This window comes from Talpa occidentalis, unplaced genomic scaffold (assembly GCF_014898055.3).
Source record: "Talpa occidentalis isolate TD23 unplaced genomic scaffold, MPIMG_talOcc4v2.1 talOcc4.2, whole genome shotgun sequence".
NCBI classification, from domain to species: domain Eukaryota; kingdom Metazoa; phylum Chordata; class Mammalia; order Eulipotyphla; family Talpidae; genus Talpa; species Talpa occidentalis.
Window position 1 is genome coordinate 137,109,952 of NW_023602073.1, and position 14,739 is coordinate 137,124,690.

At 42.9% G+C, this 14,739-nt stretch overlaps 1 protein-coding gene across 1 annotated transcript in view; it reads left to right on the forward strand.

Moving 5' to 3' along the window:
* Positions 1-5,176: 5,176 nt before the first annotated feature.
* UTRN (utrophin) overlaps positions 5,177-14,739 on the forward strand; it is a 473,527-nt gene continuing 463,964 nt past the window's right edge. Inside the window, exons 1-2 of the mRNA XM_054698162.1 lie at positions 5,177-5,585; positions 11,367-11,512. Coding sequence (XP_054554137.1) covers positions 11,434-11,512 — 79 coding nt within the window. The 5' untranslated portion in view covers positions 5,177-5,585; positions 11,367-11,433. The remainder of the gene's footprint in view (positions 5,586-11,366; positions 11,513-14,739) is intronic.

Here is a 14,739-nt window from a genome sequence, read left to right on the forward strand (position 1 = left end):
CATGTCCAGGGACATGTATGCTGGGGATACACATCCCTGTCCTGAGTTATATTCATCTTGATTCATCTCGGTTCATCCTGGTGTTCCCATGTTCATTTATAATTGTCTATGTTGGGCTTTCTTACTAGACAGAAGTTTCCTGAAGTCAGCCCCTGTAGCTTATCTCTATTTGCACACCTAGTCTCTCAGAAGATAATAGAAGCACAGAATTTTTTTCCAATGAAATAATAAATGAAGATGATCACATAAAACCCAGCAAGTTGTCTTAAGAGAAAGGGGATGATTGGGACCTCCTTAGTGGCACAAGGGTTTATATCGCAGCACTATCAAGCTATCACTAGCCACTGCAGCATGAGTTTGATCCCTGGCCAGGGAGCTAACCCACATGGCACAGCCAACCTCTCCTGACTCACCCACTGCTCCCCTCAGCAGTGTATTTCACTCAATCTGCCTATTCTGTTCCCCACTCTGTCTCTGGCGAATCCTCTTAGCCCTCACACCTCTGGCCTGTACCCCAGTTCTTGTGTGCATAAATACAAATAAATCTTAAAAAAAAGAGAAAAGGGATGGAACACCAAAACAGTATAAAAAGGACTAGTCTGTGATTAAATGGTTTATATTAACTAACTCATTAGAATCCCACAACAACATTTGAGGGAGGTATTCTTTCTATTTCACAGACTGGAAGCTAAAGGTAAAATAAGTTCCACGAGCTCATACAGCTAATAACTGTCATTATAATAATTAGCACTTACGTCACTTTAAATCCAGTCTTGTTCTCTTTCGGCTACACTATCTCCTTTCCTCCTCTCCCGCCTCCTTCAGGTTAACAGTGAATTTCTAAAACATAAAGATGTTTTTCACTTTTTAGTAAAATTTGGACATTTCTCTCCAATAGACTTTTATTTTACTGTAGTCTCTAGCCTGTTTTGCCTCTCTCATTTGTTTCTTTAATGAAAAAATTAGGGGTTGAAGGAGAGACTGAAAAATCTTTTGCAATGCCAACATTGTAAAATTATACCCAGTAAATGAAATAAAGGAAAAGTAACAAGTGTGATTATGCCAGGAGTTTTATTCAAGGTTTTCTGGTTCTCAGTTAGAGGTACACCTTGAAGTTGTTCTGGGATTACATCCTCTACTCTCTTCTTATAGCTTCCTTTACTTTTGGAACCTCTTTTTTCTCTTTTGTTCTACCAGTTGTTCTTTCCTTCCTGATAAGTTAGTCCTATTATTTATTTATTTTAAAGATTTATTTATGCATACAAGAACTGTAGTACAGGCCAGAGGTGTGGGGGTATGAGACAATTTACCAGAGACAGAGTGGGGAACAGAACAGGCAGATCTACTGAAATACACTGCTGAGGGGAGCAGTGGGTGAGACAGGGGAGTTCTGCTGTGCCAGGTGGGTATCTCCCTGCCCGGGGATTGAACTCATGCTGCAGCGGCTGTGAGATAGCTTTGCAGTGCTGTGCTTAACCCCTTGGGCCACGAGGGAGGCCCCACTTAGTCCTTTTATTTAGACTTGGCTTGTTTGGACCCTGCATTCTCAGTGGTCCTCTCCCCCTGACTCCTGCCCCCTTCCAGCACTTGCTCAGAACCCAGCAGCTCCAGGCCAGGTGAAACTGGGAACAGAATGCTCCTAGGGTGTTAAAAGATGCTCAGTAATCTCAAGGGTGATCTGCAATGGAAAGAAACACTAGAATTTAAAGAGATAAAGCTAACTGTGGTTATTCTGAAATTATGATTGATCCAGTATGGATTTTTTTTCTTGTAGGGCAATTTCTAGACCCTTCCAATCATCTAAAGTGGCCCATTTGAGGCCAGCCACTAGGGCACCATAGCTGAAAGTGCTGTTATTCCCCAATCCTCTTGGTCTGACCCCATGGGTTGCTTGATAAATTGCACTTTTCTGGGCCACACCAGTAAATCAGGATTTATCTAGTAAATCAGAATTTCTGGGAGCAGGCAAGGAATCTGATTTTTAAAAATGCCCCCCAGTGATTCTAAAGCTCAGTAAATTGTGAGAAGCTCTGCCTTTTTGCTAATTGTCCTTGAAAAGTTTTATGCATCTTCATCATCATCATCTCCTTAATTGTATCACAAGGAATTTTATTTATATCTGTCTTTAACTTGCACAGTAAGTATTAGCTGTTTGAAGAATTTAGCAACAATATTCAGCAAATACCATAGCATCTAGTATGTACAAGCCACAGATCTATAGTTTCTTGACCTAATAAAAATGAGAGAAAAGGTAATTGTCCACACCAAGAAACACACTGAAGGAGGAACTTAAACATTGTGCATTTCTCCGTTTCTGTTGTTTAAAGGAAAACTGCATTTATATACTTTGCACAAACTTTAGTTTTTTTTTTTTTTTTTTTTTTTTTTTATAGAGGCATGTTTATTTATTTATTTATTTGTTTGTTTGTTCTGTTTACACATGCACTGGGTACAGTCAGAAGCGCGGGAGGGTGAGAGAATTCACCAGAGCCAGAACAGGGAGCAGAGCAGGCAGAAGAACCGAAGTACACTGCTGAGGGGAGCAGCGGGCGGCATGAGAGGTCTGCGCGCCATGTGGGACCCTCCTTCGGTGGCCGGGGAGCAGCCGGGGATCGAACCGGCACTGCAGAGGCTGAGGGCAGCTTCGCAACCCAGCGCTCAACCGCTGCGCCACCGGGGAGGCCCTGCACAAACTTTAGTAAGAAAGTTTTCTTTTTGACTCATATTAGGATATACTTTTCTGTAAATGAATATTATGCATGTAGAATCATGTTTTATATATAATATATAAACACATGCATTTATATGTGTATAAACATGCTTATATATGTATCTATAGACACAGCACTCATATACTATTTTCTTCTTTGTTAAGAGCTTTATTGCAGTGATTTCAGCTCAATTTTCTTAAAATTTCACTGTTTTGTGGTGACTGTCAGACAATTCAGAGCTGGGTGGGCAAATCCCACCAAGCACCGTCCTTACAGACCCAGGTGCCTACTGCATCGGCTGCTGCTGGAAAGTTGGTTGCAGGTACACCAACAGCTACCCACCTCCCAGAGGTCTGTCTCCTCTTTCCCCCCAACTCTATTTTCAGTCTGTAAAGATCACGTTCTCTGTGCCATAGAAATGTAGCCCTCAGTGGCCAAAATCTCCCAGTAAATGTAGTTTCTCCAGTTACAAAAAAAAAAAATGGGGAACAAGACCAGCTTGGGATCTCTTGGTTATTCCATCATGGCTCTTTGGTCTCTTGCACCCATGGCCTAGAAAGGTTATCAGTCTTTGCACGAAGGGAAGAGGGCTACAAACAGGGCACAGGTCTCCAGATACCAGAGCTAATACCACTGAAGCCTGGGGGTGGGCTGGAGACATTCCAACACAGATGGGCCTGTTGTCCTTTATGCTCCTTTCTTTATGGTCTTTGGGAAAACTTAGCTAAGCGGTCCCTCAGCGATGAAAAATAGAAATTATTAGTCCTCAATGTCTACGTTTTTCAAAAAAATTTAAGTGAATAAATATTTGTGTGGCAATTTGCAATTACAAAGTACTTTTCATTTACACAATTTTATGTAAGGAAGTCCTCAAATACTCTGATGAGGTTTTATTTTAAAGGAGGAATTCTGAATTTCCATCAGCTCAACCAGGATACAGACCAGGATGAGGAGCTTTAAAGTCTTTATTTTCTTTCCTGACTCTGTCTCAGGACATTTATCACTGATCTTGCATCTCATTAGTTTACATGCCTTATCTGGCTAGATTTGAAGTTCTTTAGGGCAAGATCTCTATCAGATTTATTTTACATTATTCACAGTATCAGTAGACCCGACAGGCCCCAATTTAGTATTTTCACAAATGAATGATGGAATAAAAGTGAATAAATAAATTATGCCGATTTCAAGTTAATCCTCTGGATTTTATTTGGTCTATAAGAATACAATTTCCCAAAGGCAGTTTAGCTGGAGACTTTACAAGGAACGCTGTTTCAAGACCTCCTCCCTACTTCACTCCTACCCCCAACATAGGAACAGAAGAACTTTCATTTCGTAACTAATAAACGGGCTAGTGACTTCTTCCTGAAAAACTCCTTTAAGGTCTTCAGTGGTTTATCTTTACTAATTTGTAAGTTGCTAATTCTCATATGTTAAATCAGAAATAAGCCAGGGGTGGTTTTCCTATCATCTTTTCTTCTTTGTTTATAAGAATTAGAAACCTGGGTTATTTTTTCTTTCCCTTACCAGTGCCAGGAATACCTGGGGAATGAAATAGGCAAATATCTATCTACTACCTACCTACCCACACATGCACATACATACACACTCATTTCTTCCCAGTCTTGAAACAGGCTCTATGAGATGTGTATGTGTTTTGTGTATATTGGAAACATAAGGTCAGTACAAACACTATTTGTGTGTATAAAGGCAAGTCAAACGAAATTTCAGTTTTTTTTAACATGAAAAACGACTCGGAGAAAAGTAGATGAAATAAATATACCCTTGGTACCAGGGCCAAAATACTAGCAACCTCAGAGGGGGTAAACGAAGGGCCAAATGGAGATTTTTCTGCAAAGGAGGGAAAAAAATCGCCTCTGGAGACTGGGTTGGCTTGGGTGGGGGGCGTGACTCGTGTTCTCGGATAATCTGAATAAAGGGGACAGTGTTTAGGAGAGGCATCCATTCTAGCCCTGGGCTCCGCGCACGCAGGCTTCGCTCCCCGAGCTGCACCGCCCCAGGAGAGCCGATCGCGGGGTCCGGAGGGCGCGCGGGAGGGCGCCGACCGCCTGGGCCCACGATCAGGTGACTTGGGCGCCACGTTCCCCGAGCCCAGCCCGCAGCCGCCGCCGGGGCCGGGCCGGGGCCAAGCCCGAGCTGAGACGGGCAGCTCTCCCGGAGCAAAGTTGCAGCGCCGGGGGTCGGGCGGCAGAGCCGGGGTGGAGCGGGAGCGCCTCGATCAGACCCTCTCGGCCCCTTCCCCGGAGAGCCGGGCTCGGGTGCCCGGGCGCTAGCCGGTTCCGCAGGGGCGCAGCGCCCGACCGCCGGGTCCCGCGCCCCACCCTCCCTCGGCGGCCGGCCGCGCTCCTCGCCAACAAAGGGGCAGGCCGGGGCGGGGAGGAGGAGCAGGAGGAGGAGCCTGGGGGGCTGGCCGCTCGCGCACAAAGTTGTGGAGTCGCCTTTTCTCCCGGGAGGGGAGCCGGCCGCCGCAGCCCGCCGCGGGCTTTCTCCCGCCGAGGGGCGAGGAGGAGCCTCCGGCTCCCGAAGGCGATTGGGGAATCCCGGGGAGCGGTGCCCCCCTCTCGGGGGTCGCGGACAACTCTGCAGTGTTGGGCAAACTTGGTGCCTGCGCGCCCCTCTCCAGGTTGCGCTGGGACTGTTTTGTTTTTGGCGGAACTGCGGGAAGGAAGATTGCACAAGTTAGGGGCGTTTTCTAGCGAGTGTCCAAAAATTTTTTTTCTTTCGGATCTTGTCCTCCACGTTTCATTTTCAAAAAAAACATCGCACCACCCAACTCACGCTCGCACACCCCCCCAGCGATCACCACGACCCAAACCCAGAGCGCGGAGCCGGGGGCCCGCCAGGACGCGGGAGCAGGTAAGCCCGTGCGCGGTGGAGCCTCGGGCTGCGCGATGGGAGCGCGACCGGGGCGCGCGGGGTGCGCGGGGCGCGGGGCGGGTGGGCTGCTCTGCGGCTCCTGCGCCCGGCCCCGGCGGCCCCGGCGGCCCGAGCCCCCACTCCAGGCAGAGTCTGCGAGGTGGCCAACTTTCCGCGGAACCTCATTCTGCTTCCCTCGGGCTGGAGAGAATGCCAGCCAGCATCGTGGAGCGGGCTCGGCTGAGCAGGTTCGGGGAACCGGCTACGAGCCAACAACCCAAACAACTCGGACTGGTTCTGGGCGGCCCCCTGTGTCCTGCGATCCTCCGCCCGCGGGGGTAAGAGGGTCGCGCGCCCGGACTCGCGCGGGCCCCGAGATCGCCTAGAGGGGACGTGGCCTCCTCCGAGGGCCTGTCACACGCGCTCCAGCCCTGGAAGGCGGGGCCCGGGAGGTGTTCCCCCCCGGAGAGGCTGGGGAGAGGGTGGCCGTGTGGTTGGCGGGCAGGGGAGCAACTCCCAGCTGTTCACCTGGTAGGAAACGTGCTGGCCCACTTGGGGCACTTATCTCGAGGATGGGGCTCCTGGCGGGGGGGCGTCCAGTCTGCGCGTAGTCCGGCGCGGTGGCCCCGCCTGTCTTTCCGGACCCTTGGCATCCCTGGCTTCAGACGATAAGGTAATTCGTATCCCCCTTTGGTCCTAGGTCTGAGGCTCAGAGTGCCCAAGGCCATTTGCAAAACCGACAACTTCTTTTAGGCTGTGCAACTTCCAAGTCCCAGATGAGCAAAGGGACTCGATCCAGGGTGGTTTCAAGGGGAGGAGAGAACGTGCTGGAGCTCTCAGAGCTGGAAGATTCTCACTTTGTTGAATTAGAGAGTCCCGGGTCTAACCTGGGTCTCCTGGCCCCAAGCTCTGGGATGGTCTAGAGAGCTTCCTCTTTCCCAGCCTCCAGGTCACCCTGGCCCCAAGGCCTTGGGGGTCAGTTCCTCCAGCCGCACTAGGATGAGCGGATGCACCGGCTGCCACGCGTTCAACTATACAGAACCCTAATTCCTCTGGTCTGGGGTCTGGGGTCGGGGGTGGGCGCTGTACCTCTTGGGCTTTCGGAACCGGGGCAGCTACCGCATCCTTTGCTTTGTAACTTGTGCTGCCTGCAGGAAGTCGGGTGGAGTGGGGTGATCCCTCCCCTGAGGGGGGCCTTCTCCAAGTGGTAGTTGCTGGGGCGCGGGGTATTCAGCGTTAGAGGAACGCGAAGCTCAGGGGTGCTTCAGCTTGCGGAGTACCCGGCGCTAAGGGCCAACATTTGCCTGGAGTCATTCTCCGCCTCCTCTACCCGCATTTATGTGACTGGGAAACAGCTCTGTAACTCTCTTTTGGGTGTTTACCTAAAATTTATTGCCCCTGTAAACAGTATTAATCACTGTAGCATTAACCTTCCCTTGGAGCGCTTCCGAGTGAATGGCAGTTCTTGGCGCTGGGCGTTTCTTTCTTTCGCTGTGCTTTCCAGCAGGGTGTTAAATTCTCGCCCTTTGCCACCCCTTGCTAATATCTCTTGCATCCCAAAGTTTGGTTTCCCAGTGTAAATGATTGAGTAGTTTTTGCCCAAGGACATACAGCCAGTTTCCATTACAATCACACATTGTTAAACAGATTTGTATTCTTATTTTGTGTAATTCCCAAGTTATTTTGAAATTTAAATATTAGTTTTGCCTTTAGGACCATCCCTACTTTCACACCAGGTTTATTGCCACACAAAGGGCTTCTGGTCCATGTGACAGTAAGATTTTGAAGTGAGCTGGTGAATACAGAGTTGAATGTATAGAGTGAGAAATGCCTGGCTGAACTCCGCAGAGCACCCTTATGGAGGCAACAATCCCAGAGGAGTGAGTCTTCACCATAGATTAAAATTGTAAAGGAATGGAAGCTTCTAAAGTCACATCCAATTCATTCTCAGCTTCTCACCAGCTCTGATTGGAAGTTGACTTTCTTCAGTTTCATAGATTTGGAAGAAGAAGGTCACATCTAGGAATATTAGTGATGGAACTGTGAGTCTGTCTCCTGATTATTGTTATAAATCGTGGCAGCATTTAGCATATTAGAAGGAGGTATATTTTGTCATGGATTCAGCTGGACCCCCTGCCCATGGGTGACAAGAGACAGCAGCTCTGTCTAAATCTCTTGTCCTCCCATCCCTCTTTTCTGGGTAGCAGGCATCTTTGTAGTGTGTAATGAATTTTGGCTATTAGGGGAGAAAATTTGAGAACTTATCTTAAGGAGAGTGGCAAAATAATGCAAATAAAATATTATAATATTGATGTGCAAATAAAGTAAGTCCATGTGAACATGCACTTTTTCACAGAATGGGAAAAGTCTTAGGGAAGCATTGAAGACCATTGGCTGAAATATCGCTCAGAGGGAACAATTAGTTGCTTTCTATAAAGAGAATTTATAGGGAAACTGACTTCCCATGATAAAATTTCGTATGCATACTTCTGAGCTAAGTTTTTGATTTGATTTTATTATTTTTTAATATTTTATTTTATATAATTCTTACATCATTTTTCATTTTTGCACAATGTTTGCATTTTCATTTTGGTTATATTCCCCATACAATTGCACCGCCCCCCCTTGTTTTGAGCCTAGTCCTTCTTCTCCCCGCCGTTCCCCCCAAGTTTTTGATTTTCAATTTAAAATACACTTGAGAATTCAGCAAATCTTTTGCAGGTATATAGATATGTATACATACACAGTATATGTGTGTATATCAGAGTACCTTCGAAAAGGTACCCTCCAAAAGGTACTTAATCATAATCCATAAAGTATTAATAGTAATAGACCAACATAAATAATGAAAAGTTTTTCATACTCATAAAATTTGACAAACTGATGATTCAAGCCTTATTTTCTTCCCTACTGTAGAGGAAATTTTTTCTAAAGCTTTAGCAGTTTATGAGTCTTCATCTATATCAAACTTTTTTTTTTTTTAAAGATTTATTTATTTATTTATACAAGCACTGGGTACAGTCAGAAGTGCCGGAGGGTGAGAGAATTCACCAGAGACAGAGCAGGGAACAGAACAGACAGACTGATGAAATACACTGCTGAGGGGAGCAGCAGGTGTGGCAGGGGAGGTCTGTGCACCATGCGGGACCCTCTCTGGTGGCCGGGGATTGAACCGGCGCTGCAGAGGCTGTGGGCAGCTTCACAGCCCAGCGCTCAACCATTGCGCCACCAGGGGAGGCCCTATCTCAAACTCTTAAACACTTAAAACTATTTCATTAGGAACTTTGGTTCATTTATTATTAGAACACATGATTTCACTGGCAAGTAAGGAAAAATTGTATATTACATATGTTTATATTATTATAAAACAATATATGGAGCTTCCTTGAATATAACATATCACATACACTATAATATAAAATACTAAATATATTTATAAATATATTTTACAGTAAAATATAAAGTATTAGTACTGATGATGTGTCCTTGAATTAAAGAATTGAGTTGTCCAGTCCCAGCTAGCTAGCACTAAGTTCTGGTTCTGATATGTGTTGTAATATGTGAATTCATGTCCATTATATGCAAATTACTGTTGGGATGTGTTGATTGTTAGATTCCCAATGAAATGATTATTTTTATTTATTAATTTTATTTGAAAGACTGTTAAGGTAGAGCCAAGTTGCCAAACTAAAATGACTTCCGATTCTGTCTGGATTTTGTTGGGGTGGTGTGTTCCTGGAAGTGCTCAGCAATGTCATCCTCTGATGCTTGCTATTTTTAAAGACAAGGTGATACTGCAGGATATGATGTTCACTTCTTTCCATCTAAAGATGTTCCTTACAGTCTAATTGCTGAAGATTAAAATTTTTTTGTGTGTTGATATCTGTGCTCAACAGAATTCACATGCTGTACTTATAGGAATAAAATTTATGTCAGTAGTTATCATATTTAACTTCAGATTTCTATATAATCTAGAATATTCCTGAAACCAGACCTTTTTGTTATCTCCCCTTATATATCACAGAGGCACGTCAAACTCTGCAAGTCCAAACCACATTAATTATTTCTTCCTCCTGCAGCTTTTCCTCCAGTGTTCCTCAGCTCAGTAAATGACTCATCCTCTACTCAGTTATCCAAGTCAAAATCGGGCAGTCATTTTGCACTTTCATATCCTGAACCTCTCATACTCAGTTCCACATCCTGTTGACCTTCTTTATTTAACATCTACTGTCCCACACATTCACCTATTTCTTTTCTATTTACCCTTGTTTAGGTCAAAATCATTTCCTGCTTGTAACATTACAGCAGAAAAGATAGAATAGCAAATGCCCATATGTTCTTTAACTAGGTTCCTCACTTATATTCTAATGTCTGTTTCATCTCTCTCTCTCTCTCTCTCTCTCTCTCTCTCTCTCTCTCTCTCTCCCCCTCTGAGTCTCTTTCTGTGTGTGTATATGTGTGTATAAATACACATACATAGACAGATTTATGCTGTCCTTTTGAACTTAAATTGAAAATATTATCACATTTTATTGCTAAATATTTCATCATGTGTCTCACAACAAAAATATCCCCTTGCATAATGAGGAAGCCATTAGCCAATATTAAAGAACTTAATATTGATAAAGTAATACCATATAATAAATAGCCCAAACTCAGATTTTTAAATTTATATTCCAAATATTTATTTTTAAAATTATGAATTCTATTAGAGATCACACTTAGTTATGTTTATTCAGTCTCCTTTAACCCACAGAGTTCTCCCCAGTGTATTTGTTGTCCATGATATTGACAATTTTGAAGAGTCCAGGCAACTTATTTTGAAGACTGCCCATAGTTTAAACTTGTCTGCTCTTAATCAACTTCACATTCAGCATTTTGGCAAGGATACTATGAAGACAGAGCATATTTTCCGTTGCTTCACACGACACCCTGTTATTGGTCATGTGAGGGATGATCATTTGGTTAAGGGTAGGGGTCCCCCTGCTACATTTGTCTATGAAAAAATTTCAAACACAGAGTTGAAAGAAATTTTCAGGCAACACCTCTACACCTGTGTCCTAGGTTCTTCAACGAATACTGCTGTCTTCTCCCATGTCTGTGGCTCCCCACTCATCACTCTGGTTCCCCTATAAACCGGAAATGATCTATTAAGAAGTAAAATCTGATTCTGTTATTTCTGGGTTAAAACTATCTAGAGATGTCTACTGCTGTTCAGAGAAAGGTCTTCAAGTCCTCGTCCCTGGTCCTATCTACCCAGCCTCACCCACTTTAATCTCTCTCAATTCTTGGCTGCCTTCGCTGCAAAATACTGACTTATGCTCAGCTGCTTGAACATCTCATGATTCTTCCTGCCATTTCACATGGGAGGCTCTCACCTTTTCCCCACCTCTTTTGTTTTTTTTTTGACTGATTAAATTCTTCTCATCCTTGAAGGCTTGGCTCAAATTTCACTTCTAAAGAAAGCCTTCTCTGATAGTCCAGGGCAGTTCAGATTCCCCTGCTGTCTGCTCATATTACTTTATGATTCTACTTTGTACACTTACAGCACATTAGTATTGCAATGAAATAATTCATTGCCTAATGAACTGCTTAGTGTCTGTGCACTTCATAATGGCAGAGGTTCTTTCTCTTTTTACTAGTCTATCCACATTGCCTTACATATAATAGTTACTGAATAATTGCTGCATGAATGGTTACTACAAATGAAACTGCATATGGTTATATATTAAGATACATGTATATATATCTTTAAAGTTACTATTTTCCTTTTCTCTTTAGGCATTGATGTTGACCATCATAGAAAACCGCAAGTAAAGTCTTTGGATTATATTGAAATTCAGCAAAGATGGCCAAGTATGGAGAACAGGAGGCCAGACCTGATGATGGACAGAATGAGTTCAGTGACATCATTAAGTCCAGATCTGGTAGGTAATGGAAACTTAAGAAAATGGCAGATTTATATATACATATATAATCTTGGTAGATAGAAGTTTTGGGACTTGTTTTGCATTGTTCTTGTGAGACATAATTCCTTTGAGAAACATAATTTGACAAATGACTGTTACTCTGTAAATGTAATTTAATCTCCCTGAGGCTTCTATCTTAATTCTCAACCTGATTTGGTCTCATCACATGTTGGCTGGCATTCCTCGACGAAGCTGCTACCTGTTGAATGCTATGCATTTAGAAGGCACTCCTTTTAAACACAAAAATATAGCTAAGCATTATTTTCTTTTTGGCCTGGTTTATGAAGTTGAAGGGATTATATGCTTCAAGTGGGAATTCCATGGTTTCTAGAAGTATGGGTCTTCTTGGGTTTTGCTTCTGCTACTATAGAGTACCAGCCCCAGCCCTTCTGGTGATCAGTAAGTGTTCTGTCATAATTTCCCCTTTTGAAACTTCTTGTGACCCCCTTTTTTTAAAAGATTTATTTATTTATGCATACAAGAGCTGGGGAACAGGCCAGAGATGTGGAGGTGAGAGGATTCCCAGAGACAGAGTGGGGAACAGAACAGGTAGACTGACTGAAATACACTGCTGAGGGGAGCAGTGGGCGAGACAAGAGAGGTCTGCTTCGCCATGTGGATTTCTCTCTCGCTGGCCAGGAATCGAACTCATGCTGCAGAGTCTGCAGATCGCTTCATAATGCGGTGGTTAACCTCTTGCGCCACCAGGGAGGCCCTTATTGTGAACCTTCTTAAGGTTCTATTTTGAACTAGGCAATCTAATAAACTAGACTAAGCTTAATGGCTCCCAGAGGAACATTAAAATTGAGGACCTAAGGATGTACTTCCTCTCCCATCTTTTATACGGAGTGATTTTTGACTCTGGTTGTACAAATAAATCAACTGGGAAATTAAAAAACAATGCAGAGACATGGGCTCCACTCAAGATCTATTGAATAAAAATTTCTGTGTTAAAAAAGCTTCAAAGATGATTCAGCCATAGATTCTTGCAATATTTTTGAGTAGACATGGCCCTTCTGAACTTTGAAAATTACACAGAACCCCACCCTGGGTGTGAACGTTATACTTAAGTAACTTTGAGAGTGACTTTGAGGAATAAAATTACATCCAGTGTCAACTTTAAAAGCAAAAAGGAACTCAAAGCCTGTTTTTGCTGGGTGAGCCAACTTTATGGATGGTAGGAGCTTATTCTTATCATTTGAAACTGTAGAAATAGGCACTGAAAATCAGTTCTAAATTTATACCTAGAAATAGACATTTCCCTCCATGACACTGGTGTTGACTGGTTGGAAAAGATTTTCCTTATTATAGTCTTGACTATAAATATGTGGCTACTGTTGTGTCTCTTGAAGGATCGACACCATGATGCTGCTTAATAGACTTTCTTAAAGACTGCCTTTTCTTTCTAACATCTGTTGTAAATATCTGAGTAGAATGAAGCTCTATGTAGATAGGAGGTGGTATTAATATTTGTTAAGAGCAAAGAATGTATATTCAGAAATGTGTATATGTGACAAAGAGGAAGGTGAGAGATTACCCTACCCATGCTTGTCATGTTGTATGTGAGGAGGCATATCCTTAAATAGTTTTCTGAGTCAAACTCAATCACAATAAGACCTTTTATTTATATTTATAACCATGTATTCTACCCATACCCATGTCCTTAAAATAGTCATATATAGGTTTAAAAATACTGGTTGTATATGATGAATACTCATAACTTCCAAACTATTCCTTAATGAAACTTCGAAAGACCAACAATTCTATTGGGGGACAGTTGGGCAGAAATAATCACTTGCTTTTAACATAAGCACTTCATTGCTCAGGAAATCTTTATTTTTTGAGGTTTTTCCTCAGGAACACACAGAAATGTATATGCAAGAAGTTGGTCACAGCATGTTAATAATAGAAAAAAATGTGAAATGCTGTAAAAATCCAATATTGAGGATTTCTTAAGTCATTATTTCCCAAAGTATTTTGAAAGGAGACCAAGTTTTAATTTGTAATTCAAAAATGGATTTCTTGGGCAATTAACTTGAGGAAATAGTTCTTTAAATCTACTCTGTTCCTTTAGTGTAGGGCATCTGAATGGATTACATAGAATCTCAGTGGAGCTAGTTAAATTAGAGTATATTCACAAAGTAGGAGATCATGCATTCATAAAAATGTTATGTATAGGGCCTCACTGGTGGCACAGCGGTTGAGCGCTGGGTTTCGAAGCTGCCTGCAGTCTCTGCAGTGCCCGTTCGATCCCCGGCCCCCGGTGAGGGTCCCACATGGCGCGCAGACCTCTCCTGCCGCCCGCTGCTCCCCTCAACAGTGCACTTCGGTCCTTCTGCCTGCTCTGCTCCCCGCTCTGGCTCTGGTGCATTCTCTCACCCTCCCGCATTTCTGACTATACCTGGTGCTTGTATAAATAAATAAATCTTAAAAAAAAAAAAAAAGACCACCCAAAACATCCTTAAAAAATAAAGTTATGTATATGCATATATATGCACAGAAACGTTCTTGATACAGTAAGTAAAAATATATGTACTTTGAAGTCTTTTCTGTGAAAAATAATTTAAGAAAATTTAACAGAAAAAAGGAACAGACGAAACTAAATCAAAACAAACACTAGAAATCTGATTCTAAAATTGAGGCCACTGGAGACAGGGCAGGGGGTGGGCAGGGAGCACAGGCAGGAGGGGGTCCAATGGTGGAGAATTATGGATATTTTAGTGGTGGGTGCCTTGTGGTAACATGTATCTGAAGAGGTGTGAACCTGTATGTCTGACTCATATACAGTATTGTAGACCAACATCACCTCAATAAAAATGATACACTAAAAATAATAAACTAAACAATAAATGAAATTAAGCAGTCTACTAGAATGTTAATAGTGGTCATCTCAGCCTTTTGGAATTATGATTTTGCTCTTATTTATTTTTTTCTGAAGTTCTTCCATGAATCTATATTACTTAGTTCTTATATTTTTAAAGACTCTCAAGTTGCTTGGAGTGTTTTAATACCAAAGTTGTGACTGTTCCTTTTTTGTTGTTAGTGGCACCTATTTCAAAAAACATTCAAAAGTTAGCTGTTGCATAATGGAGATATGAATCATATTCTTTTGCCTGGATTATGTTGCAAAAGTCTGTAGGGTAACTTGGATTTGAACGGGCCTATTAGCTTCAGTTTTGCTTTTT